Source organism: Pseudonaja textilis, chromosome 2 (genome assembly GCF_049901715.1).
Source record: "Pseudonaja textilis isolate UNSWEBS1 chromosome 2, rPseTex1.2, whole genome shotgun sequence".
NCBI classification, from domain to species: domain Eukaryota; kingdom Metazoa; phylum Chordata; class Lepidosauria; order Squamata; family Elapidae; genus Pseudonaja; species Pseudonaja textilis.
In genome coordinates, this window is record NC_141991.1 from 254,967,039 (window position 1) to 254,992,351 (window position 25,313).

The 25,313-nt window shown below is 47.9% G+C and overlaps 1 protein-coding gene, 2 long non-coding RNA genes and 1 pseudogene across 3 annotated transcripts in view; 3 read left to right on the forward strand and 1 right to left on the reverse strand.

Moving 5' to 3' along the window:
- The window catches only part of LOC148127460 (uncharacterized), a 115,365-nt gene that overhangs the window by 87,273 nt on the left and 2,779 nt on the right, over positions 1–25,313 (forward strand). The gene's annotated exons all lie outside the window — the stretch shown is intronic.
- Positions 291–21,283, reverse strand: SPMIP6 (sperm microtubule inner protein 6). Its single transcript, XM_026713901.2, has 5 exons — positions 21,105–21,283; positions 9,491–9,638; positions 4,225–4,335; positions 3,044–3,119; positions 291–447 (listed from the first exon to the last, which is right to left on the reverse strand). The coding sequence occupies exons 1-5, from the start codon at positions 21,237–21,239 to the stop codon at positions 417–419; spliced, it is 501 nt and encodes a 166-aa protein (XP_026569686.2). The 5' UTR covers positions 21,240–21,283; the 3' UTR covers positions 291–416.
- On the forward strand, positions 4,111–17,034 carry LOC148127462 (uncharacterized). The gene is made up of 3 exons (XR_015742425.1): positions 4,111–4,242; positions 16,774–16,862; positions 16,989–17,034. It is a non-coding gene; the product is annotated as an uncharacterized LOC148127462 (long non-coding RNA).
- On the forward strand, positions 15,457–16,302 carry LOC113444942 (polyubiquitin-B-like; annotated as a pseudogene).

The following is a 25,313-nucleotide window of genomic DNA, read 5'->3' on the forward strand; positions in this document are numbered from 1 at the left end:
TCCACAAGTCTTAAAAATTGTAAACTTTGGAGAGAGAACTTCACCAAAGCTGGTTGCTCTCCAGCTTGGAGTCTCCACCTTATGGACCCTAACTCTAACTCCAGGGTGGCATCCTGCCCTCTGCCTGTCACTGCCGTGCCCCACTGGTCTGTCCGAGCCACTCAGCCCTCCCCCCAAAAGACCCCCAGGAGGAGTTGGAGGAAGAGGCAGCTGCCGGACCAAATCCTCCGAACCTTACAATCTTCTCAACTAGCTGGCTAATCTGCCTCTCGGTGCTGGGAGCTCCGTCCACGTAGTAGTCCATTCCACGCAAGCAGTAATGGCGGCCGGTGCAAGGGCTGTAGTAGCCTTGGTAGGGCATCCGGCCTGGGATGGGGTATTGATGCCGGACATACGGAAGTTGCTTCCGAGACAAGCTATTCAACATGTTGACCACGACTTCCCGTTCTGGAGAAAAGAGGTCAGAAAGAGAGGAGGGTTAGAAGGCAGAGCTGAGAGAGGCTCAGCCCATCGGCAGCGGGTTCGAGAAGCAACCTCAAAGGGAGGACAATCATCCAGGGGAATAGCTTGCCGCCAGAAGTTATGGGTGCTCCATCCCTGGAGGTTCTTAAGAAGAGACCGGACAGCCACTTGTCTGAAATGGTACAGGGTCTCCTGCTTTAGCAGGGAGTTGGACTAGAAGACTGTTGAGGTGATTCCCCGTTAGGAGAATGAGCGCATACAGGGAGACGTATAGAGAGGAGTGTTGGAATAATACACACAGAGCACACAGATACACTGTACATTAAATGTAGGTTTTTACTTCCAGAAAGGTTTAAGCAAAGTCCAAAATAAGCAATCCAAAGTCATTCACAAGTTAAATCAGTCAGTTTTCAATCCAGGGATAATCCAAATATCAAAGTCCAGTGTCAAAAAACAGTTCAGTATCAGACTTACATTAAATCCAGGAATATCAGTCAATTAGAAGAAATGGAGCAACGGCAATACTTTCCAACAGAAGGAAACAGAGATACTCACTCAGACACACTCTTTTCTGAGACTAAGACTAAGACAACCCAGGTTTCTGGCTCCATCTTATGGCGGTTTGAGTAACCACACCCAATTGCAGTTTTTAGCATGCTCTTAAAGAGACAGTATTAAAATGTCTATCCTGGTTTATATACTTCTAACCCAAATACCTGTTAGGTGACTTATATTCCTAACAAAGACCTCCAAGATTTCTTCCAGCTCTGTTATTCTATTCTATTCTAAAACAGCCATGACTACCCAGCAACAGGAACAAGCCATCCAAATATCTTGAGGGCTGGAAACTTAGACCAGGCATGTTGATGTTGCAATGTTTTGGAAGCCGGTCAAATCCGGAAGACAGAGTGGATTTTGAAGATTTAATAGCTGACCAGCTGCTGTGAGGCTGTAAGCCAAGATGATGAACTGAGGATGAGTCAGCAGGGTACTGCCACTTTAAGAAGCTGTCTATATAAGGGAGGCATGTGAGGGCATCTCTCTCTCTCTCTCTCTCTCTGTCTCCTCATGTTCTATCTCCATTGTAGTTCTCCGTGTAGAGTTCAAGATTGATTGATTGCCTGGCGTTTGCCTAACACATGTATGTATATATGTGTTGTGTATAAACCACTGTTAAAAGACAAAGCCTCTCTGTCCTGTGTTTGCTCCCGGGTTGTCTCGCAATAGTAGTCACCCTGTAAACACTCCGACATTTATTCTGATTGACTCAGGAAGCTCCCCTTCTCAAAATGTAAAATTTGAGGACTCAACATCCCGGATAACAGAATAACAGAGTTAGAAGGGACCTCTGAGGTCCTCTAGTCCAACCTCTGACTCAAGCAGGAAACCCTGTAGCAATTGAGACAAACGGCTGTCCAGTCTCTTCTTTAAAACCTCCAGTGAGGGAGCAGCCACAACTGTTAGGAAGTTTCTCCTTAGTTCTAAGTCGCTTCTCTCCTTGATGAGTTTCCACCCGTTGCTTCTTATCCTGCCCTTCAGAGGCTTTGGAGGATGGATTGACCCCCTCTCCTCCTCTCTGTGGCAGCTCCTCAAATATTGGAAGGCTGCCATTGTGTCACCACTAGTCCTTCTTTGCATTAAAGTAGACACATATCCAATTCCCGCAACCATTCTTTACGTGTTTTAAGCCTCCTGTCCCTTAAAATTCACCAGACCTAAAATGATAGCAACCTGAGGCTCAAGACTTCCCAACGATGTTTTCAGATTACCAATAAAAGAGAATATTTATAGTTCATGGTTGAAAAAGAGGAGGAGGAGGAGGAGGAGGAGGAGGGGAAGGGAGAGGGGGAGGAGGAGAACTGTGGAGTTCTTGATGCTCTCTGAGTTTGATTGTTTTCTTCCAGACCTTTCATGACCTAACTTGGTAACATCATCACTGCTAGAAGGGGCTTGTATGTAATCAGAGAGCAAAGCCCGCTCCCTTTTGGCACTGATGATGTTACCTAGTTGGGTCATGAAAGGTCTGCAAGAAAACAGCCAAGCTCAGAGAGGACCAAAGACACCACAGTCATCATCGTTCCCCCACTCCTTCTTCCTCTTCCTCTCCTCCTCCTCCTCCTCCTCCTCCTCCTCCTCCTGCTCCTTCTTCCTCTTCTCCTCCTCCACCTCCTCCTCCTTCCTCTTCCTCTCCTCCTCCTCCTCCTCCTTCCTCTTCCTCCTCCTCCTCCTCCTCCTCCTCCTCCTCCTCTCCTCCTCCTTCTTCCTCTTCCTCTCCTCCTCCTCCTCCTCCTTCCTCTTTCTCTCCTCCTCCTCCTCCTCCTCCTCCTCCTCCTCCTCCTCCTCCTCCTCCTCCTCCTCCACCACCACCACCACCACCACCACCACCACCACCACCACCACCACCACTTTACAAATCTCTACATCCCTTCTAGCACTGATGACATTACTTAGTTGGGTCATGAAACATCTGCAAGAAAACAGCCAAGCTCAGAGAGCACCAAGGACCCCTCGTAGTGCAGATTGGCTAGCTTTTCTTATCCCTGCATTGGGGGTGAGGCTGGGAAGCTTCAGAAAGAGGTACCGTAATTGTTGAGTCGCTCGGGTTTTGGAGGGTACTCCATGGGCATCCCGCGCAAAATGGCATCCATGCCGGCCTCCTGAAAGGCAAATTTGCAAGAGGTAAGTCCATTTCTGCTGGAAAGAAGACGGACGGCAATAGCTCCAGAGAAGAAGAACTTGAAAAGATCAGTAATCGAGTCCAGCCTTAAGTTTAAGTCAGTATTTGTCAATCTCAAGAACTTTTAGACGGGTGGACTTCAACTCCCAGAATTCCCCAGCCAGCTCATTTCCCATTTTGAAATGGGATGTCATTAAAATTTGCACAGCCCACTCCTCTAATGTTGGGAGTTTACAAACAAAATATTTCAGCAATTAAAATCAGAGCTCAAAACAGGATACAAATCGTCTTCGACATGGTTCTTGGAGTCTGCATTTTATTTCTTCTGGAAATCCATTCTGGAAATGACTGCAGGAATCATTTGCAACTACTCAGGTGACCCCGAGGACACAGATAAACCTCCAAGTGGCCTCAACGACCCTCTAAAAGGATGCAAATGACCATCTGTCCGCAAGGAACATAAATCCTTCCATTCCCCACCATCCGGTCAGAGCTGAAGAAGCTTCTGGGATGAGAAGCGAAATGTCTTCAAAGAAAAACCAGAAAGTCCAGTTGCCTCGGGAAAAAAATGTCCTTCGGTACAACCATGACTTGGAGGACCGAGAAACGCTATAGATGTTTAGCTATACAATTTGGGATGAACAGCCTTTAAATGGTGTGGAAGTCGGAGTGGATTTCCAGAGGAAAAAAATTGCAGACTACCGGAACCAGGAACACAACTCAGGTGACCCTGAGGACTCCAAGTGGCCTCCATGACCTTCTAAAAGGATGCAAATGACCAGCTTAGTCTGCAAGGAATATAAATCCTTCCCTTCCCCACCATCCAGTCTAGAGCTGAAGAAGCTTCTTGGATGAGAAGCGAAATATCTTCAAAGAAAATCTAGGAAGTCCACTTGCCTCTTGAAAAAAAAAAAAGCACTCTGGGGACACCTGGAGCTACGCTTAAAGGACAATTCGGTGAGGAAATTTCTTATGTGTTGCATTCCATCCTGTCCCCAGGAGAAGATTCCACCCGGCACCCCCAGCTGTTTCTTAACCCTTCCCCACCCCTGGAGATAACCAGCCCTGGTGTGAGCGTGGCTTACCCTGGGGATCCGTGGCAGGTACGTGGTGTATCGATTCCAGGAGGCGCTGTTGTACGGCCCTGTCCTCCACGTTGCACCTGTCGTTGCCGACGAACACCGGGTTGAGTTTTTCTGGGTTTGGAAGAGAATGGAAGGTTTTCAGGGAAGTGGGGGGCGGAATCAGGAAACCCCAGGTGGAAGGAGCTGGTGGGAGCAGCAGCCAAGGTCTTGAGGGAAGGATGAAATTATAGAATGGAATAGAGTAGAGTAGAATAGAATAGAAATAGAATAGGATCGAATGGAATGGAATGGAATGGAATGGAATGGAATAGAATAGAATAGAATAGAATAGAATAGAATAGAATAGAATAGAATAGAATAGAATAGAATAGAATAGAATAGAATAGAGTAGAATAGAATAGAACAGAACAGAATATAGAATAAAATAGAATTCTTTTATTGGCCAAGTGTTGTTGGACACACAAGGAATTTGTCTTGGTGCAGATGCTCTCAATGTACATAAAAGAAAAGGTACATTAGTCAAGAATAATCAGGTGCAACACTTAATGATAGTCATAGGGTACAATAAGCAATCAAACACAGAGAGAGAGAGAAGACGAAAGAGAAGAAAGAAAAAAGAAGAAAGAAAGAAAGAAAGAAAGAAAGAAAGAAAGAAAGAAAGAAAAGAAAGAAAGAAAGAAAGAGAAAGAATAGAATTCTTTTATTGGCCAAGTGTGATTGGACACACAAGGAACTTGTCTTGGTGCAAATGCTCTCAGTGTACATAAAAGAAAAGATACATTCGTCAAGAGTCGAGAATCATAAGGCACAACACTTAATGATAGTCATAGGGTACAATAAGCTATTGAATCATACTAGGAAACAGTCAATATAAATCGTAAGGATACAAGCCACAGTGTTAAGTCATACAGTCACAAGTGGGAGGGGATGGGTGATAAGGCGTGATGAGAAGAGTAATAGTAATAGTAATGCAGACTTTGTAAATAGTTGGACAGTGTTGAGGGAATTATTTGTTTAGCAGAGTGATGTCATTCGGGAAAAAACTGCCCTTGTGTCTAGTTGTTCTGGTGTGCAGTGCTCTATAGCGTCGTTTTGAGGGAAGGAGTTGAAACAGTTTATGTCTGGGATGCGAAGGGTCTGTAAATTTTGTTCGTTTGTTTATAAAATTTATTGGCCGACCATCTTACCATAGATAAGTTAAATAGGTACACAGTTCAAAACATAACAAAAGATATTAAAACCAAGGACACTTGGGGAGCGTAGGGCCGGAGTGGGAGGGAGCAATGGGATCTGTTATTACTCAAACACCTCTAAAACACTTTGGCTTTTCCTACGGTAGTTGAAAGAAGATGCAGCACATAGAGGTAGTCCTTGACTTACGACCACCACTGAAAATTGGACACTCATTTGTCTGGAAGGGTATAAGCAGGGACTGGATTCAGCCAGTTCGGGCGGTTGGGCGAACCAGATGTTAAATTTACATCTGGTTTGCCAAACAGGACTTGAACCGACTGGCTGGCCCCGCCCACCCCACCTATCCCGCCCCTCCCAGGAGCCTCCCTGAGACCCGTTTTGTATGCAGGTAACTGCAGGGTGCGCGTGGAGGCTCAGGAAGGGTGACAAATGACCCTCCCAGAAGTTCTGGAAGTCAGGAAACGGACCTTTTATGAGTCCCACCCCTGGGTATAAGTCAGGGGTCCCCATCCTGCGGCCTATTTGTAACCAGGTCGGGCGAGAGGTGGAATGGTGTGCGTGTGCACGCAGCCCCACTCGCACGAACGGCGGGCGCCGGCGCACGCAGCTGAACGTGTGAGACCGGCATCCCAAAAGCTTCTCTCTTATGTGAGTGGAGCTCCATGTGCGTGTATCCCGCTCCGCCACTCACAGAGCCCAGTTCCCCTCTCAGCCGCCACCCCCGCCGGCCAGTCCATTAAGCCACAAAGTTTGGGGACCACTGGGATCAGGTCAGGGCTGGGGTTCAAATTTTTAACAACCGGTTCTGTGGGCGTGGCTTGGTGGTCATGTGAGTGGGTGGGCATGGCTTGGTGGTCATGTTATTGGCTGGGTGTGGCCAACTCAATATCACTCACATCGAGGCACGCATCTCCTCGCCTGGCCTCTCATGACTGTGGGGATGCTGCAACAGTCGTAAGTGTGAAAAAAGGCCATAAGTCACTTTTTTCAGTGCCATTGTAACTTTGAATGGTCACTTCACACAAGCAAAGTAGCAGCAAAGGAAGGAAAAACAACTCCAGAGAAGTTCCTGAAACAGGAAGTCTAGTCCTGCCAAGAATGTAATAAGGGTTCATGGAGAGGCAGCTTCTGTAAGCAACACCAGAATGTTTCCTTCCTTCCTTCCTTACAGGATTAGCCTAGTAATTTCTTCTAACAACCGGTTCTCCAAACTGCTTAGAATGTTAACAACCGGTTCTAGCGAATAGGTGCGAACTGGTAGAATCCCACCCCTGGATCAGGTTTCCTGCTTGAGCAGGGGGTTGGACTAGAAGACCTCCAAGGTCCCTTCCCAACTCTTGTTATTCTGGTAGTTGCTAAACGAGACAGTTGTTAAGGGAGTTTGCCCTTCTTACAACCTTTCTTGTCACCGTTCTTAACTTGAATCACTGAAATTGTGAAGTTAGTCACACAGTTGTTTAATTGAGTCTGGCTTCCCCATTGACTTTGCTTGTCCGAAGGTCACAAAAGTGGATCGTGCCACCGTCATAAATATGAGCCACACGCCAAATGATCTCAGTTTTGATCCGGTGACCACGGGAGGGGGGGGAGGCTGCAACGGCCGCGTAGTGTGGAAAAACATCCACAAGTCGCTTTTTGTAATCGTGCGGTTGTAACTTGGAGGGGCCATTAAACAAATCGTAAGCTGTCGTGCCTTGTGCGTTGTCCCATCGGCTCGTTCAGCTAAGGCAGCCGTTTCTTTCCATTCTTTGGTTTGCTAAAAGTAGAACCAAGATCTCCCCCCCAAATGTTTCGTGACAACAGATGTTGAAATGTCAACCTCCGCGAGAACAGACTGGGATCGAATGGATTCATCGCGTGGCGTATCCAAGTTCGGTGACTCAAGATTCATTAATTGGTACGAGAATAGAACCTGCGTGGAGTTTGCTTCCCCTGGAAAATCTCCAAATTGATTGGGGTGGACAAATGCTGAGAAGTCCTTTTTAGCTGTGAATTTTCACCAGGGAAGATGACGCCCAACATCTGGCTGGGTTGGATACAAGGTCTATGTTGGGGGTTGACAACTGTGGCCCTTTTATGAATGGCGGACTTCCAATCCCAGAATTTCCAAACCAGCAAGCTTGAAGATGGGTGGACTTCATATTCCAAGAATTCATTTAATTTCATGTATTCATAACTCTGTTTATTCTTATACCTATTGTCTTGTAAGTGATTGACAAATCAAATCAAATTAAATTAAAAAATTAATTCCCCAGCCAGCAAGCTTGAAGATGTGTGGACTTCAACTCCCAGAATTCCCCAGCCAGCAAGCTTGAAGATGGATGGACTTCAACTCCCAGAATTCCCCAGTCAGCAAGCTTGAAGATGGATGGACTTCAACTCCCAGAATTCCCCAGCCAGCAAGCTTGAAGATGGATGGACTTCAACTCCCAGAATTCCCCAGTCAGCAAGCTTGAAGATGGATGGACTTCAACTCCCAGAATTCCCCCAGTCAGCAAGCTTGAAGATGGGTGGACTTCAACTCCCAGAATTCCCCAGCCAGCAAGCTTGAAGATGGGTGGACTTCAATTCCCAGAATTCCCCAGCCAGCAAGCTTTAAGATGGATGGACTTCAAGTCCCAGAATTCCCCAGCCAGCAAGCTTGAAGATGGGTGGACTTCAACTCCCAGAATTCCCCAGTCAGCAAGCTTGAAGATGTGTAGACTTCAACTCCCAGAATTCCCAGCAAACAAGCTTGAAGATGGGTGGACTTCAACTCCCAGAATTCCCCAGCAAACAAGCTTGAAGATGGATGGACTTCAACTCCCAGAATTCCCAGCAAACAAGCTTGAAGATGGGTGGAGACTTCAACTCCCAGAATTCCCCAGCCAGCAAGCTTGAAGATGTGTGGACTTCAACTCCCAGAATTCCCCAGCCAGCAAGTTTGAAGATGGCTGGACTTCCACTCCCAGAATTCCCCAGCCAGCAAGCTTGAAGATGGGTGGACTTCAACTCCCAGAATTCCCCATTCTCAGCTGGCTTCCAACAAGCAAAGTCATGGTAGGTTTACTTAAGGACCACTTGTGTCACCTCGTAAAGCATCCCTGTGCCTGTTTTAGAGTTGCCATAAACAAGGGGGAGGGGTGGGGGAGGGAAGGAAGTCTGAAGGAGCAGGGCCAGCAGTTTAAAACCAGGAGTACATTTCAACATTTATCTTACAAAGGGTGTAGCCAATTAGAGAATGTGACTGATGACACCCAGCCTGTGAAGGTGCTTCATTGGAGAATCTGATTTATGCCAGAGTTGGCTTCATATAGGTTAATGCAATGGTGGGGTTCAGTTTTTTTTTAGTACCGGTTCTGTGGGCGTGGCTGGGTGGGCGTGGCAGGGGAAGGATACTGCAAAATCCCCATTCCCTCCCCACTAGCCTGCTTTCCAGCTCCGTTCTCCTGTGCAGGGCAACCAAAGGAGATCCAGCCGATCAGCTATGGGCATGGCTTGGTGGGAGTGGTGTTCTGTGGCATGGCTTGGTGGCTTGTGGGGCGTGGCAGGGGAAGGATATACTGCAAAATCCCCCTTCCCTCCACACCCCACTAACCTGCTTTCCAGCTCCGTTCTCCTGCGCAGGGCAACCAAAGGAGACCCAGCTGATCAGCTGAGACTCGATGGGAGGCAGAGAATAGATGGGACGGGGCCAGTCAGAGGTGGGAGTGGCCAATGCCCTGAACTACTCAAAATTTCTGCTGCTGGTTCTTCAGAACCGGTCAGAACCAGTTGAATACCACCTCTGTTTAATGCTGGACACGTTGCTCCTAATAAATCTTTTGGTTTCTTTTGAAGCTTGGCCCGAGGCTCATGATTTAATTAGGGCAATCGCCGGAATCCTGACAACTTGATTCACTTAATTGCAATGATTCGCTTAACAACCGTGGCAAAAGAAAAAAGATAACAAAACTGTCCACGGCTCACTTAAACAACCACTTTGCTTAACAATGGAAACCCTGGTCCCAATTATGGTTGTAAGTCGAGGTCTACCTCCGTCCCGGTGTAACAGAGGTCAAAGAGAAGGAGTTGCGGAAGACAAGTTGAGTACCTTCTTCGCGGGACACCCAATACTTGTACGGCCGGTAAGCTGTTGGTTCTATCGAATTCTTGTAGGAGTATTCCTGGACTGCCTTCTTCACCATCTTCTCCAGGTGGGATTGGTCAATTGGTTGATCCACTCTGGGTATGGTCAAACCCTGTGGACAGGAAGGAGAAGAAAGTCAATTGGTTGAGATGGTTGGAAGTAGCCTTGGAGGAGTCATTTCCGCGCGGACAACCTCTCAAGTGGGGAATGTAGACGCCTAGAATTGTAGAGTTGACTGTTTCTCCTCTACTACTCCAACGTGACTCAACCTTGGTGAATTTAACACAAAGTGGGACTTCAACTCCCAGAATTCCCCAGCCAAAGTGTGGACTTCAAGGCCCAGCATTCTACTTACTTGATCCCACCCCCTCCAGGTGTGGAAGTTGAGTTCAGTGTGTCTCAACTTGGCAAGTTGAAGATGGGTGGACTTCAATTCCCAGAACTCCCCAGCCAGCTTGGGTGGACTTCAACTCCCAGAGTCCTGCTGGCTGGGTCACACTCTCTCAATATTTGGAGGTGTAGTCCAGCATTTCTCAAAACCTAGTAGGGTTAACATGAGTTGGACTTCACCTCCCAGAATTCCACTGGCTGGATCTCATTCTCTCCACATTTGGAGCTCTGGTGCAGCATTTCTCAAACTGTGGCAAGTGTAACATGGGTGGACTTCAACTCCCAGAATTCCTCAGCCAGCACCTGTGGACTTCAATTCCTAGAATTTTCCTGGCTGGGGTCCCTGGTGGTCTTCTAGTCCAGGTATCTCAAACCTTGGCAAGTTTAAGATGGGTCTACTTCAACTTCCAGAATTCCCCCGCCAGCATGGGGAATTTTATTTGCAGGGCACATGAAGGAACTTCACGATAATTTCAGCAGAATAACGCATTACAAAAGAAAAAAAAATCTACCTTACAAATGCTCTCTCCTCCCCTTCCTGCCAGGCACCTGAGGAATGACCTGAAGATACTAAAAGTACCAATGGAAAAGCAAGTTTGTAGCTCAGGGTTGAACCGTGGGGTTAATTTGCTGTAAGATGCTCGTAGTTTCCTAGTTGAAAAACCATGGTGAACTCTGTCCATGTGTTTGTGCAATTTTGATCAAGCCTTCTGACTTCTCATCATGCGCTCTGACTTAGAAACGATAGTTTCTCAACCAAACACTAGAGAATTCGAGAAAGCCTGGCACTCAGACGAATCCTCCATCAACAGGCACAGAGGGATAAACAACATTTACACCACCATTCAAAGGAGTCAGTTGAAAAGCCCAAACAGAAACAAAAAGACCAAAATAGCTCTCAACAGCAATTGGCACTCAGATGAGCAGAGATTAAGATCCAGATTAATAATGTTCTCGAAGGTTGTTCAAGAAGTAAACCACGTCTCAATCCAGGGGCTACCAACTCAGACCAACGATCACATTGTAAACAACAGCTTGATCAAAGAGCCATCAAGAACCCTCCCGCCAACAAACAGGGCATAAGCAGAGAGCAAAACCTACACTTCCTTCTAGCACTGATGATGTTATTCAGTTTGGTGATAAAACGTCTGCAAGAAAGCAACCAAGTTCAGAGAGCCCCAAGAACCCCACAGTCCTCCTCCTCTTCCTCCTCCTCTTCCTCCTCCTCCTCCCTCCTTGTCTTCCTCCCCCTTTTCCTCCTTCTCCTCCTCTTCCTCCTCCTCCTTTCTTTTTCCTCCTTCTCCTCCTCTTCCTCCTCCTCTTCCTCCTCCTCCTCCCTCCTTGTCTTCCTCCTCCTGCTTTTCCTCCTTCTCCTCCTCTTCCTCCTCCTCCCTCCTTGTCTTCCTCCTCCTCCTTTTTCCTCCTTTTCCTCCTCTTCCTCTTCTTCCTCCTCCTCCTCCCTCCTTGTCTTCCTCCCCTCCTTCTCCTCCTTCTCCTCCTCTTCCTCCTTCTCTTTGTCTTCCTCCTCCTCCTTTCCCTCCTTCTCCTCCTCTTCCTCCTCCTCTTCCTCCTCCTCCTCCCTCCTTGTCTTCCTCTTCCTTCTCCTCCTCTTCCTCCTCTTCTTCCTCCTCCTCCTCCCTCCTTGTCTTCCTCCTCCTCCTTTTCCTCCTTTTCCTCCTTCTCCTCCTCCTCCTCCCTCCTTGTCTTCCTCTTCCCCCTCCTTTTCCTCCTTCTCCTCCTCCTCTTCCTCCTCCTCCTCCCTCCTTGTCTTCCTCCTCCTCCTTTTCCTCCTTCTCCTCTTCCTCCTCCTCCTCCTCCTCTCCTCCTCTTCTTCCTCCTCCTCCTCCTCCTCCTCCTTGTCTTCCTCCTCCTCCTCCTCCCTTCTCCTCCTCTTCCTCCTCCACTTCCTCCTCCTCCTCCTCCTCCTTGAGATAAGAGTAATTGGCAGTTTTCTGGCTCTCTCCCATCTCTTTTTAGATACCAACGTTTGCTCTTCTCTTCCCATCTGGAATGTCTCCGGTTCTCAAGAACGTCTCAAAGGCAACTAACTCCTAAACTTTTGGGCAAGCCACCCGCCGGGTCCTTCCCTAACCTTAGAAAGCAGGAGCCCTGGTCTCGGAAGTTTAGAAATCCCGCACATTTAGGACCCCGAGGTCCCGCCAGACTCTGGGATCCTTATCTTTTGCAATCAACTCCAGGAAAAGGTCTCTCAGAGTTGTGGCCAAACCGATTACTCAGGGGCTGCCCCAGAGGAGAGGCAGTCAAGCTCTTCTCCAAAGCACCTGACAAGAAGCAACGGGGGTGGAAACTTACTAAGGAGAGAAGCAACCTAGAACTAAGGAGAAATTTCCTGATGGGGAAACAATTAAGGCTCAGGATCCAAAAAGATCTTGACAAACTTGAACAACGGATCCTCTCCGACAAAATGTGGAGGAAAGCGAAGTTTTATATTTAGAGAGAGAGAGAGCAAAGAAAGGTACAATTACAGATTAGGCGAAACCTGGCTCAGAAAACAGGAACTGGGAATCCTAGCGGACGATCCCTCAAACCTGAGCCAGCCGTGTGCGGCAGGCAGCCCAAAAGGCTAATACAATCCTTGGGTGTAGAAACAGAGGCATAGAATCAAGAAGTACGTGAAGTAATAGCACGGCTTTATAAAGCCTTAGTAAGGGCACACCTGGAAGGCTGCATCCAATTTTGGTCACCCTACCACAAAAAAAAAAGAGGTTAGACTTGGGAAAAATTGCAGAGAAGAGCAACTAAGAGGATCAAAGGTTTGGAGAACGGCTGCAGGATTTGGGTTTGGCCAGTCTAGAGAAACAGAAGAAGTAGGGGTGGACACAAAAACAGTGTTCCAGTACTCAAGGGGCTGCCCCAAAGAAGAGGGAGTCAAGCTATTCTCCAAAGCCCCTGAAGGCAGGACAAGAAGCAACGGGTGGAAACTAATGAAGGAGAGAAGCAACCTGGAACTAAAGAGAAGCTTCCTAATAGGAAGGACAATTAACCAATGGAAGAGCTTTGCCTTCAGAAATCATGGCCGCTCCATCACTGGAGGCTTTTAGGAAGAGACCAGACAGTCACTTAAGGCAGGAGTTGCCAACCTTTTGGACCTCAAGGACCACCGAATTCATAATTTTAACTCCAGTGGACCACTAATATGAATTTTGACTGATGGTGGCTTGCTGACGTTGATGGGAGAGAGAGAGAGAGAGAGAGAGAGAGAGAGAGATCCGACATAACCTCGGAGACCTGGCAGTGATGTTCTATCTCTCTCTATCTCTCTCTCTCTCTCTCTCACACACACACACACACACACCTCACCCACACCCACACCCTACACCCCTTCCAAAGCAGCCGCATTCCTAACCTGCTTTTTAGCTCCGTTCTCAGGGGGAAAGAGAGAGAGAAAGGGAGAGACTTTTGGCTTCATGCAAGGAAAGCAGCAGAAGCAGCAGAAGTCTTTCTTTCTCTCCCCCAAACTCCGCCAGAAACGAGTCTTTGCCGGCGGAGCCTCTTGGAGCAGGAGGCCTTGCAGGGCCCCAAAGACTCATTTCTGGCAGAGTTTGGGGGAGAGAAAGAAAGATCTTTGGCTGCTTTCCTTGCGTGCAGCCAAAAGCAGAAGAAGAAAGAAGCGGGAAGAAGCAGCCCGGTGGCCAGGCCAGGTGCGTTGGGCGACTGGGGCAAGTTCCCCCCTCCACCCTTTCCCCCCTCCCCTCACTACCTCGTGTGGTTCACAACGCAAGCGACGCAAGCCTTATGTTCCCACGCAGCCTGGATTAATTGCTTTGGGGGGGACATTTCTCTGCAGACCACCACCATTTTCTCATGGACCACCAGTGGTCCCCCGGCCCATTGGTTGGCGACCACTGCCTTAGACAGTCACTTATCTGAAATGGCAGAGGTTCTCCTGCTTAAGAGGGGGCTGGACTAGAAGATCTCCAAGGTCTCTCCTCTGTTATCTTATTCTTTTTTTTTCCAAGCCAGCCCTTCGGAGTCTCGCTGATTGGCCAGAAGGTCCTGTGAGTTGGCTCCGACATACACACAACTTCAAAACCCAGAGGGTGGGAACGCGTTAGTTAGGAACCAGTCCCACCGATCCTTGGGCTTCATTTAGAAGTTCTTCACCATCCTGATCTCCGTCCATCCCTTCTAGAGGTTCCTCAGCGGATTACACCCCAGAACGGATTACCTTTGTGATATGTTCATTTGGGCTCCATTCTTTGACGGAAGGCTCCTCGTAGATGTGTTTCCTAACCACCGGCACCCGATAGGAGTCGGTGTAGGTGCTGAGTGGCGTTTCTGTTTTATGCGCAAAGAGGAACATGGTTCCGGAAGTGCCTCTCTGGACGTCAACCTAATTCTCTACGGCTAATTCTCTATTGTCTATCAAAAAAAGGAGGTTGGGGGCGAACGTTGCACCTTCACCCCACTGATAAGAAAATAAAAAAAGGGGGGGACTCTTTGTACTCTACTAACAAACAACTACTGGCTGCTGTTCAGGGCCCTCCAAGCTCAGCCTAACACCGGCTCTACCTCAGCTGTGATGTCACAGTCACGGAAAGCAGCCATAAGGCAGGGGAGCAGGGAAGAGTGGCAGGGGAGAGGGTGGGAGGAACAAGGGCTTTTTCTGGGGGAACCTGTCTTCTGGATTTGGGTACCCCACCCCACCCAAGCCCCGCCCTCTTGGGTTGCTTCCCTGTGCAAAGGGGACCCCACGGTTACATAACTGTGGTTGCTGTGAGGAATGTCCGGAAGGCTTAGTCAAGAGAAGAGAGCGTTCGTAGTTTGGGGTTGAACTGTGGGATCTGAGAGACGTTTCATGGCCCAACTAGGGAACATCATCAGGGCTATCGGTTATCGGTAATGCTACTCGCAGTAGCACGGATGATGTCCCCTATTTGCTTCATAAAAAGTTCTGCCCCAAAACCACCAAGCTCAGAAAGCGCCATAGACCCCACAGTCATCCTCCTCCTCCTCCCAAATCCTGCTACCTTTTAGCACTGATGATGTTATCTAGTTGGGTCATGAAATGTCTGCATCTCTCTCTCTCTCTCTCTCTCTCTCTCTCTCAACCCATATCATACCTATCATTTATTTATCTCATTATTATTGGAGAATTTAGGTGAGAAAAGTGATTCCTCAACTAATTTATTTTTAATCATTTTTTCCCAGTTGCTTAACATGTCGCAAGAAGAATTTAAATACCATAAATCTGCTGGAGAGCAATATATATCCCATTACAATATTTTAAATTTTTTTTCGGTTGGACCTCCATGTATTAGTGGCTTATAAAATTCTTAAATTAGTTGCTTTACTGGAAAACATTTGGCAAGATGCTAAATCTGTAAGACTTGAAAAATATTACTCAGGTAGATTTTGGCATGTTTGCAAAAACTTTTGAGAGTTGAATCTGTCGGTCTCATTTAAAAAAAAAAAAAAAAAGTTAAAAACATGTTTCCTATGATCTTAAGCTAGCCTAATTCTCAAATGGATGCTTTTTTCAGTTTATTGGATAATAAATGGATATTTAAGAAGTGATGTGGGTCGAGTTAGATCAAGTTGCCTCTTGCTTGTGGGAATTTGTTGCTGTCTGCTAGGGCCCACTCGAGCTCCGTCAGAAAATGCAGACCTTTGTGAAAACCTTGACCGGAAAAACCATCACTCTTGAAGTGGAGCCCATGACACCATTGAAAACGTCAAGGCCAAGATCCAGGACAAGGAAGGCATATTCCTCCCGACCAACAGAGGCTGATCTTTGCTGGCAAACAGCTAGAAGATGGCCGAACTCTCTCTGACTACAACATCCAGAAGGAGTCCACCCTCCATCTTGCCCGGGGTCTGAGGGGCGGCATGCAGATTTTTGTGAAGACCCTGACTGGAAAAAACATAACTCTTGAGGTGGAGCCCAGTGACACCATTGAAAACGTCAAGGCCAAGATCCAGGACAAGGAAGGCATATTCCTCCCGACCAACAGAAGCTGATCTTTGCTGGCAAACAGCTAGAAGATGGCCGCACCTTGTCCGACTACAACATCCAGAAGGAGTCCACCCTCCATCTTGTCCTGCGTCTGAGAAGCGGCATGCAGATTTTTGTGAAGACCCTGACTGGAAAAACCATAACTCTTGAGGTGGAGCCCAGTGACACCGTTGAAAACGTCAAGGCAAAGATCCAAGACAAGGAAGGCATATTCCTCCCGACCAACAGAAGCTGATCTTTGTTGGCAAACAGATAGAAGATGGCCGAACTCTCTCTGACTACAACATCCAGGAGTCCACACCCCCACTTTGTCCTGCATCTGAGGGGTGGTTTTTAAACTTTCTGCTTGCTTACAACTATTGAAGTAAACTTCACTGCAGTTTGTTTCAATAAAGCTGTTGGGACACCCCCCCCCAAAAGAAGAAGTGATGTGGGTCAACCTTTTAAAGCTGCCATATATTTGAGGGGATTTAGAAATATGATTTTGGGCTCTCCTGTTTGGGGATCATATTCAAGTTTGTATGATGTGATAAAGAGAAATTGTCGACCATTGGCCCCTCCAGGAGCTGAATTGGAGGAGGAGGGAGGATGTATGGGAGTCGGGGTCTCAGCATCAGGGCAACCTGGGAGCTCCAAGGGGGAAGAGAAAATGGAGGTGGCAGAGAGAGAGAGAGAGAGAGAGAGAGAGGGAGGGAGGGAGGGAGGGAGGGAGGGAGGGAGGGAGAAAGAGAAAGAGAAAGAGAAAGAGAAAGAAAGAAAGAGGCCCAGGCACAAGTCTTAAAGTTGCCAAGGTTGGAGACACCTGGTTTAAACAGTGTAATCGTTTGGGACTGAACTGGGACTGAAATTGCCTGCTTCCACACTCTCCATCTCATGGCAGGTCCACTGTTGGATGCCAAAGATCTCGTCCCAGAAGACTGCACTGAAGAACAGGTGTTCTCTCTTGTAGACGTTTCATGACCCAACTAGGTAATAGCATCAGTGCTAGAAGGGAGGGGGAATTGTGGAGGAGGAGGAGGAGGAGGAGGGAGGGGAGGAGGAGAAAATGGCTGTGTGATCCTTAATGCTCTCTGAGCTTGGTTGCTTTTCTTGCAGATGTTTTCATCGTTAATCAGATAACTTCAACTTCAGTGCGCAGAAGGCGAAGGATGTGTGTTCGTGTTTATTTTCAGTCACAATGTACGCTGAAGATGGTATTTAATTTTGCAATGTACGAGTTGCAATGACAATAAAGTAAAAAAAAATAAAACAGTGCTGCCAGGAAGTGTGGTTTGCAGAGAGGAGGAGGAAGAGGAGGGGAGGAGGAGGAGAAGGGAGGAGGAATGTGGAGTCCTTGGTGCTCCCTGAGTTTGACTGTTTTTTTTGCAGACGTTTCATTACCCAACTGTGTAACTTTATCAGTGGTACAAGCAGTGTGGTTTGCAGAGAGGAGGAGAGGGAGAAGGAGGAGAAGGAGGGGGGAGACGGGAAGAGGAGGAGGAGGAAACAATTTTGGGGTCCTTGATGCTCTCTGAGCTTGGTGGTTTTCTTGCAGAAGTTTCATTAACCCAACTAGGTAACTTCAGCAGTACCACAAGGAAGTGTAGCTTGCAGAGAGGAGGAGGAGAGGGGGAGGAAAGGAGGAGAGAGAGGAAGAGGAGGACGGTGGGTCCTTACTCCTCTCTTGAGTTTGATGGTTTGTTTGCCAACGTTTCATGATCCCAATATTAACCTGAATTAAGGACCCAACTGCTGGGAGGCAGAGACCATGGACCTAACTCCACTCCACGGAGGGGTTTGATCTTTGCTTGTCCAACATGGTTAGATCTGCGTTGGCCCACTCAGTTTCCTTTCTTCTCTCTCTCACCTGTGTGCGTCGCAAGCCGATGATGTGCAAAACCCACAAAGAGCAGATATTTCTTTTTTCCTGTATCCTATAATTCCAGGTTTCTTTGGAATGATCAGGAGAGACCTGGGCCACCTCTGTCCAAAATTAACCTTGCTTACACAGGCCAGCCTTCGGGTGGAGGTGGGGGGAATTGGGCCAACTATATATAACCCACCAATTCAACGTCCAGTTGCCCCTGTTGGGGAAGGCTGAGATGCCCATTCTGGCCAATAGAGGGCGGTGTTTCACCAGGATGACTTTGGGAACAGAGAGATCACTGCCTTCAAGCCAATTCGCACTATCTTCTTATAATTATTTCTTTCTGGAAAGGTGATTGCTTTTTCCCCTCGAAATGCTGAATCCTGATGCACTGGGATTCCAGGTCTGTGTGTGTGTGTGTGTGTGTGTGTGTGTTTGTGTCTGCAGGAGAGTAGAGGGAGCCCCCCCAAAATCAAATGGTGGCTTCTTCCACACCACCAAAGCTTTGCTTTCTTTTTGTATACCCTACACTCACAATACATGCCCCCTTCCCCGCAAAGGCATGGTTTTAATTGTATGGTTTGTGGCTTCCCTATTTATATTTTTTTGTCTTCCTGACACTCTTCAGTTGGAAAAGTTCCCTGGTGCTCCAACACTGGAGCTTTTAAAGAAGAGATTGGACAGTCATTCGTCCGGAATTGTTGTGGTTCGCTGGAAGCAGGTGTGAACGGCTGAGGTCTCAGATGAAGGGCCTGCGTGTGAGGCAGGGAGGGGGCCAGGACCATCAGGGAGTGGGTTGCTGCCTTTGGAGATGGTGGAGGCTGGCAGCAGTGAGGAAGAGGCCCCCGAGGAGCCTGTGCTCAGTATGCGTGCGTGCGCAGAGCTGCTCTTTCCTTCCAGCTGCAGCAGCACAGGTGACTTGAGAGATAAAAGCCAGCTGAGAAACCGGAGTTCTTTGCAGGAAGCAAAGAAGGTTTTGCATTCGAGCCTTGTGGATGTTTGGACTCTTAGTTTGTGATTGGAGACTCTGTGTGTTTGAACTATTTCTTAGTAACTTTATCTAGTGTTCTTGGCAGCCTTGCACCGCCTTGGCAAGGCTTGTTCTTATCAGAGACAATGAGTTTGAAGCAGCCTTTTAACCGTGAAGGAACGGGATTCGTAAAGAATCATTAAAATAGTTTGCCGTTATCTCCGTTTTGTGTTTGTTTCCTTGGAACCAGGTTTGGGTCAGGACAAGAGTGGTATAGGGTCTGTTTGAGCAGGGGGTTGGACTAGAAGACCTCCAAGGTCCCTTCCAGCTCGACTCTGATTCTGTCCCATTTAGCAGTTTTGGAAAATTTGGACTCAGTTGCGGTCCTAAGTCGAGGAGCATCTGTACAGCGCTGATGCAGGCAGCTTTGCTTCATCCAGCAGCGCAGCGCAACTCTGATATATCACCGGATGGATTTTCCAGCCCATTTTTGTCACAAGAGATACTTTCCCTCTGATCTTGGGCTGGGAAGGCTGTTTCTGAGAAACTGGAGCAGATGTTGTGCCAACTGACCCGAGTAACGTTTCCCAGACAGCACGATCAACACATGCTGGACTTCAGTCCCACAGACTGCAGTGTATTCAAGGTTCAATAGGATGAAGTGCCTTAATAGCTCTGATTTAAATAAAAGAGAAGATTCATAGTTCAGGGTTGGACTGTGGGATCCTTGGTGCTCTCTGCGTTTGGTGGTTTTCTTACAGACCTTTCAGGCCCCAACTAGAGAACTTCATCAGTGCTAAAAGGGAGAGGAGGAGTTGGAGGTGGGAGGAGGAGGAGGAGGGAGGGAGGGAGGGAGGGAGGGAGGGAAGGAAGGAAGGAAGGAAGGAAGGAAGGAAGGAAGGAAGGAAGGAAGGAAGGAAGGAAGGAAGGAAGGACTGTGGGGTCCTTGGTGCTCTCTGCGTTTGGTGGTTTTCTTGAAGACACCTTTCAGGTCCCAACTAGGGAACATCATCAGTGCTAAAAAGAGAGGAGGAGGAGGAACTAAAGGAGAGGAGGAGGAGGAGGAGGAGGAGGAGGAGGAGGAGGAGGGAGGGAGGAAGGGAAGGAAGGAAGGGAAGAAGGAAGAAAGAAAGGAAGGAAGGACTGTGGGATCCTTAGTGATCTCTGCGTTTGGTGGTTTTCTTACAGACATTTCATGACCCAACTAGGGAACATCATCAGTGCTAAAAGGAGGAGGAGGAGGAGCTAAAAGGGAGAGGAGGAGTTGGAGGTGGTGGAGGAGGAGGAGGAGGAGGACTGTGGGATCCTTGGTGCTCTCTGAGTTTGGTGGTTTTCTTACAGACATTTCATGACCCAACTAGGGAACATCATCAGTGCTAAAAGGGAGAGGAGGAGGAGGAGGACTGTGAGGTCGATGGTATTCTCTGAACTCGGTCGTTTTCTTGCAGCTGTTTCATGACGCAACTTGGTAACATCACCTTCCAGGATAGATGCTTGTTATGTCTCACCTGTGCCAACGAGGTGAGAAGTCCAGGTTTCCAAATGAATATAAACAAGAAGACAAGACCAGTAACGACAGGGTTAAATTCCTTTGGCTGGAGAGAAGTCCTTGGCAGTCTTCCACAAGCTGCCTGCCAAGTCCGATAATAAAACAAGAACATAAATCACAGGCAAACGCCACACACAGAAATTGTCGAAGCTTCTATCCCAAATTAACAAATTGTCCCGAACGAGAATCCAGAGCTAACACGCCCCCTTTTATTCCCTGAGGGGCGTGTCAGTCTCTCATCTCAGTCTCTGATTTGTCCTTTCTTTCTGCGTTGCATCTCACGCCTGTGTCTTTGCCTCGCATCAAACCAACATTCCTCAGCTTGATCCTCAGCCAGAGGCTCCGCTACGCTCTCCTGATTATCTGCCAACACCTGAGGCACAACCAGGGAGGAAGGTCCTGGGGAGGAAGGCAATTCCAAATCCTCTAGCAAAGCAGGCTCAAACCTCAGAGCCAAATCCTCCTCTTCCTCATTATCCAAATCTGTGTCCTCTAACAGAGCAGGCTCAAACCTCCGAGTCACAACAGATGCTGTTACCTAGCTGGGTAATAAAACGTCTGCAAGAAAACAACCGAGCTCAGAGAGCAGCAAAGACCCCACACCACAACCATTTGTGGTGCCCTCCCATATTCAGTGTTGGCTAGGAAAGGGGGCATCCGAAAAACCTGGCTGACCGCCTGAGCTCGATGACCTTAGACTGACCCAGTGGGCCTTCCCTGCTGCCTCAGGTTGCGTTCCTCCCCTTCAGGGATCCTCTTGCTACCTTCTCAAATGGTCACCCCTCTCCAGATGTGGTGGGACCACAACTTCCTGGACTCCCAGTCCCCGTGCACATGAAGACTTACCTGGGTCACAAACTTATTCTCGCTCCAGAGGGTCATCGGCGCTTCCTCAAAAACCTTCTTCATGGTGTTGGGAGGCCGGTAGGAGTCGGTGTAGGTGCTGATGGGGGTCTTGGTTTTGGTGGCAAAGAGGAACATCTTGGGGCGGATCTGGGGCAGCTCTTCGGAAAGATCGTCCGTGCAAGGAGGAGAGGGAGTGAAGGATCTTGGGACCACAGCCTCGTGGAAGCCTGGGGACTATTTCTCTCCCTAAGGATGCTGGGAAAAGGAGAGGTGACGCTCGTCATGCCAGCAAGAGAGCAAAATTAAGACCTTTTTTCCCCCCCTTGAAGGCCACAGCTCTTCCCAACAGTCAGCCTTGGCATCACACGTGATGTCACAGTTGGCAGGGCAGAAATGGGCAGGTGGGTCAGGGGAAACCCATCCACCTGGGGCCCAAGGGCCAAGGAAGGGTTTTGGCAACCTCGGTAGCATGAAGGTGTGTGGACTTCCACTCCCAGAAGTCCTCAGCCAGCATGTCCAAAAAGTGTTTTGTTTTTTTTCGGGAGACAACGGGACTTTGTTTTTCTTGAAGCTTCTTTTTTGAAGCCCTGAGGGTTTCTCATTTGCTCCCCAGCATGAAAAAGACACCAGTCCATTATTCCTGAATTTGGGCGTGAAAAAAAGTGTATGAACCTCTAGGTCCGAATAATCGCCACGGAGCCAGTCTGGTTGCATATGGATCGCTGTGGCTAGCAAGGGTGGGATTTGTCACGGAGTAGCGGCAATCCTCGCCTTATAAGTTTGTTCACATAAAGCCTTAGGAAGACCACACCTAGAATCCTGTATCCAGTTTTGGTCACCACACTAGAAAAAAATATGTTGAGAGTCTAGAACAAGGGCCTTCAAACTTGACAGCTTTAAGCCTTGTGGACTTCAACTCCCAGCATTCCTGAGCTAACATGACTGGAGGAGGAATTCTGGGAGCTGAAGTCCACAAGTCTGAAAGCTGTCAAGTTTGAAGCCTGATTTATCATCTATCTATCTATCTATCTATCATCTATCTATCTATCTATCTATCTATCCTCTCATCCATCCATCCATCCATCCATCATCTATCACAACGGTCTTCAAACTTGACAGCTTTATGACTTGTGGGCTTCAACTCCCAGTATTCCTGAGCTAACAGGACTGGAGGAGGAATTCTGGGAGTTGAAGTCCACAAGTCTGAAAGCTGTCAAGTTTGAAGGCCCCTGATTTATCATCTATCTATCTATCTATCTATCATCTATCTATCTATCTATCTATCTATCCTCTCATCCATCCATCCATCCATCCATCATCTATCACAACGGTCTTCAAACTTGACAGCTTTATGACTTGTGGGCTTCAACTCCCAGTATTCCTGAGCTAACAGGACTGGAGGAGGAATTCTGGGAGTTGAAGTCCACAAGGCTTAAAGCTGTCAAGTTTGAAGGCCCCTGATTTATCATCTATCTATCTGTCTGTCTGTCTGTCTGTCTGTCTGTCTGTCTATCTATCATCTCATCCATCCATCCATCCATCCAACCATCCATCATCTATCACAAGGGTCTTCAAACTTGACAGCTTTACGACTTGTGGGCTTCAACTCCCAGCATTCCTGAGCTAACAGGACTGGAGGAGGAATTCTGGGAGTTGAAGTCCACAAGGCTTAAAGCTGTCAAATTTGAAGACCCCTGAACTAGAAAGAGTGCAGAGAAGAGCAACCAGGATGATGAGGGGCCTGGAGGCTAAAACATATGATGAACGGTTGCAGGAACTGGGCCTGGCTGGTCTAGGGAAGAGAAGGACCAGGGGAGACAGGAGAGCATCTTCCAATATTTGAGGGGCTGCCCCGGAGAGGAGAAGGGGGTCCAGCTATTCTCCAAAGCACCTTTGAAGGCCAGACAAGGAATAATGGATGGAAACTGACCAAGGAGAGATTCAACCTGGAAATAAGGAGGAATTTTCTGACAGTGAGAACGATCAACCCATGGAACAGAAGTTGCCCTTAGACGTTGTGGGAGCTTCATCACTGAAGGCTTTCAAGAAGAGACTGGACTGCCATTTGTCAGAAATGGTGTAGGGCGTCCTGCTTGGATGTGGGGGTTGGAATAGATGACTTCCAAGGTCCCTTCCAACTCTAAGTTAGTGACCATTCAAAGTTACAACGGCATTGAAAAAAGTGATGTTTTGTGAGTGTTTTTCTGACTCACCCTCTCTATCACTCCTATCACAAACACACACACACACTCCTTTGTTGCTCTATTTTCGTTTCTTACTGCTTTGAGAAAACAGAATTCTTTCCTTCCCTTTTCCGGAGACGGGAGGTTTTCACACACGGAGACCAGCCGGTTTTGGTTTCATATGTATGCCTTTTAATATTAATTCTGTCAACACTACACACAACCAGTAACAATGATAAATACTGCAATGGAAATGTTAAAAAATCAAAATATTATACATGTAACATGTCTTCCAAAAACCACAAGTGTAAAAATAAATTAACGTGTAAACTTGACGGTAAATTATAAGAAGAGTAGTTTTAAAAAACCCAACAACCCAACAGATTGGTTTAAGGCAGTCATCTACATGATGGGGGGGAAAAGGACTGTGCTACCTTGCTCAGTGAGGAAATGAGACTGGGATTTGCTGGCTTTACTGGGAGGGGAGGGGGGGTTAGCCAGAACAAAGAGTGTCCCCCTCCCCAATTTATGAGTGAGTTTGAGAGGGAAGCGATAGGGCCAAGGTCTCGTCAAGAGTTTCACGCAGGCTGATTATCCCCCAAAACCGAACCCAGTTCCCTGTTGGGATTCTTGACGCCTTCCCTTTCTTGGCCTGTTTCATGCGCGCACAAGTCAGCCATGGCAAGAAGGACCGACAGGAGAGGAAATCGGCAGCTTAGGGCTTCCAACGGTGGGGGCTCCTTGGCGCTCGCTGAGCTTTGCGGTTTCCCTGCAGGCATTTCATGACCCAGCTGGGTAATAAAATCAGTGCCAGAAGCCAGGAGCGTCTCAGAAGGAAGAGGAGGAGGAAGAAGAGGAGGAAGACAATGATGACTGTGGGGTCCTTGGTACTTAGTTTAGTGCTTAGCAAATGTTTCATGACCAAACTAGGTACCATTGTAAGTGCTAGAACGAGAGGAGGAGGAGGAGGAGGAGGAGGAGGAGGAGGAGGAGGAGGAGGAGGAGGAGGAGGAGGAGGAGGAGGAGGAGGAGGAGAAGGAGGAGGAAGAGGAGATTGATGACTGTGGGGTCCTTGGTACTTAGTTTAGTGCTTAGCAAATGTTTCATGACCAAACTAGGTACCATTGTAAGTGCTAGAAGGGAGAGGAGGAGGAGGAGGAGGAGGAGGAGGAGGAGAGGAAGAAGGAGGAGGAGGAGGAGGAGGAGGAGGAGGAGGAAGAGGAGGAGGAGACGACAATTACGGAGTCCTTGGTGCTCTCTGAGCTTGTTTCCTTACAGACATTTCATTACCAAACTATGTTCCATCATCAGGGCCAAAGGAAGTGGCGTTTACTCTCTTTTTATATATTTATTAGTGGCTTCTCCTTTTTTGTGGGAATGCTGTTCTCTTCTTGGTGTTTCCATGGTTAGGCTGTTTACTGAACTGACCGTTCCTTGATTGGGGTAAACAGAGAACAATCCCCACTCCGTTCTAGTACTGGTCATGTCAGCTAGATGCGCAATGTAATGTCTGCAAGAGCCCAACCCAGCTCAAGAAGCACCGAGGATCCCAGTTGATTTACTTAGTGGTGTATAGTTTGGTAGTACCTTGATGAGGGTATTGTTTTCTGCTTGATTGTTTGTCTGGAAGTAATCCCTGCTTATCTGGGCGTCGACTGATGGAGTGGATGTGCTTCTGGAATTTAAAATAATAACAACAGCACAAATTGCACACTTGTTAGCACTGATGATGTTACCTAGTTGGGTCGTGAAACGTCTGTGAGAAAACAACCAAGCTCAGAGAGCACCAAGGACCCCCCAGTCCTCTTCCTCCTTCTCCTCCCTTCCTCCTCTTCCTCTCTGCAAACCCCACTTCCCCCTAGCACTGATAATGTTCCCTAGTTGGGTCACGAAACGTCTGCAAGAAAACCACCCAGCTCAGAGAGCACCAAGGACCACCCAGTCTTTCTCCTCCTTCTCCCCCACTTCCTCCTCCCCCCCTTCCTCCTTCTCCTCCTCTTCCTCTCTGCAAACCCCGCTTCCCTCT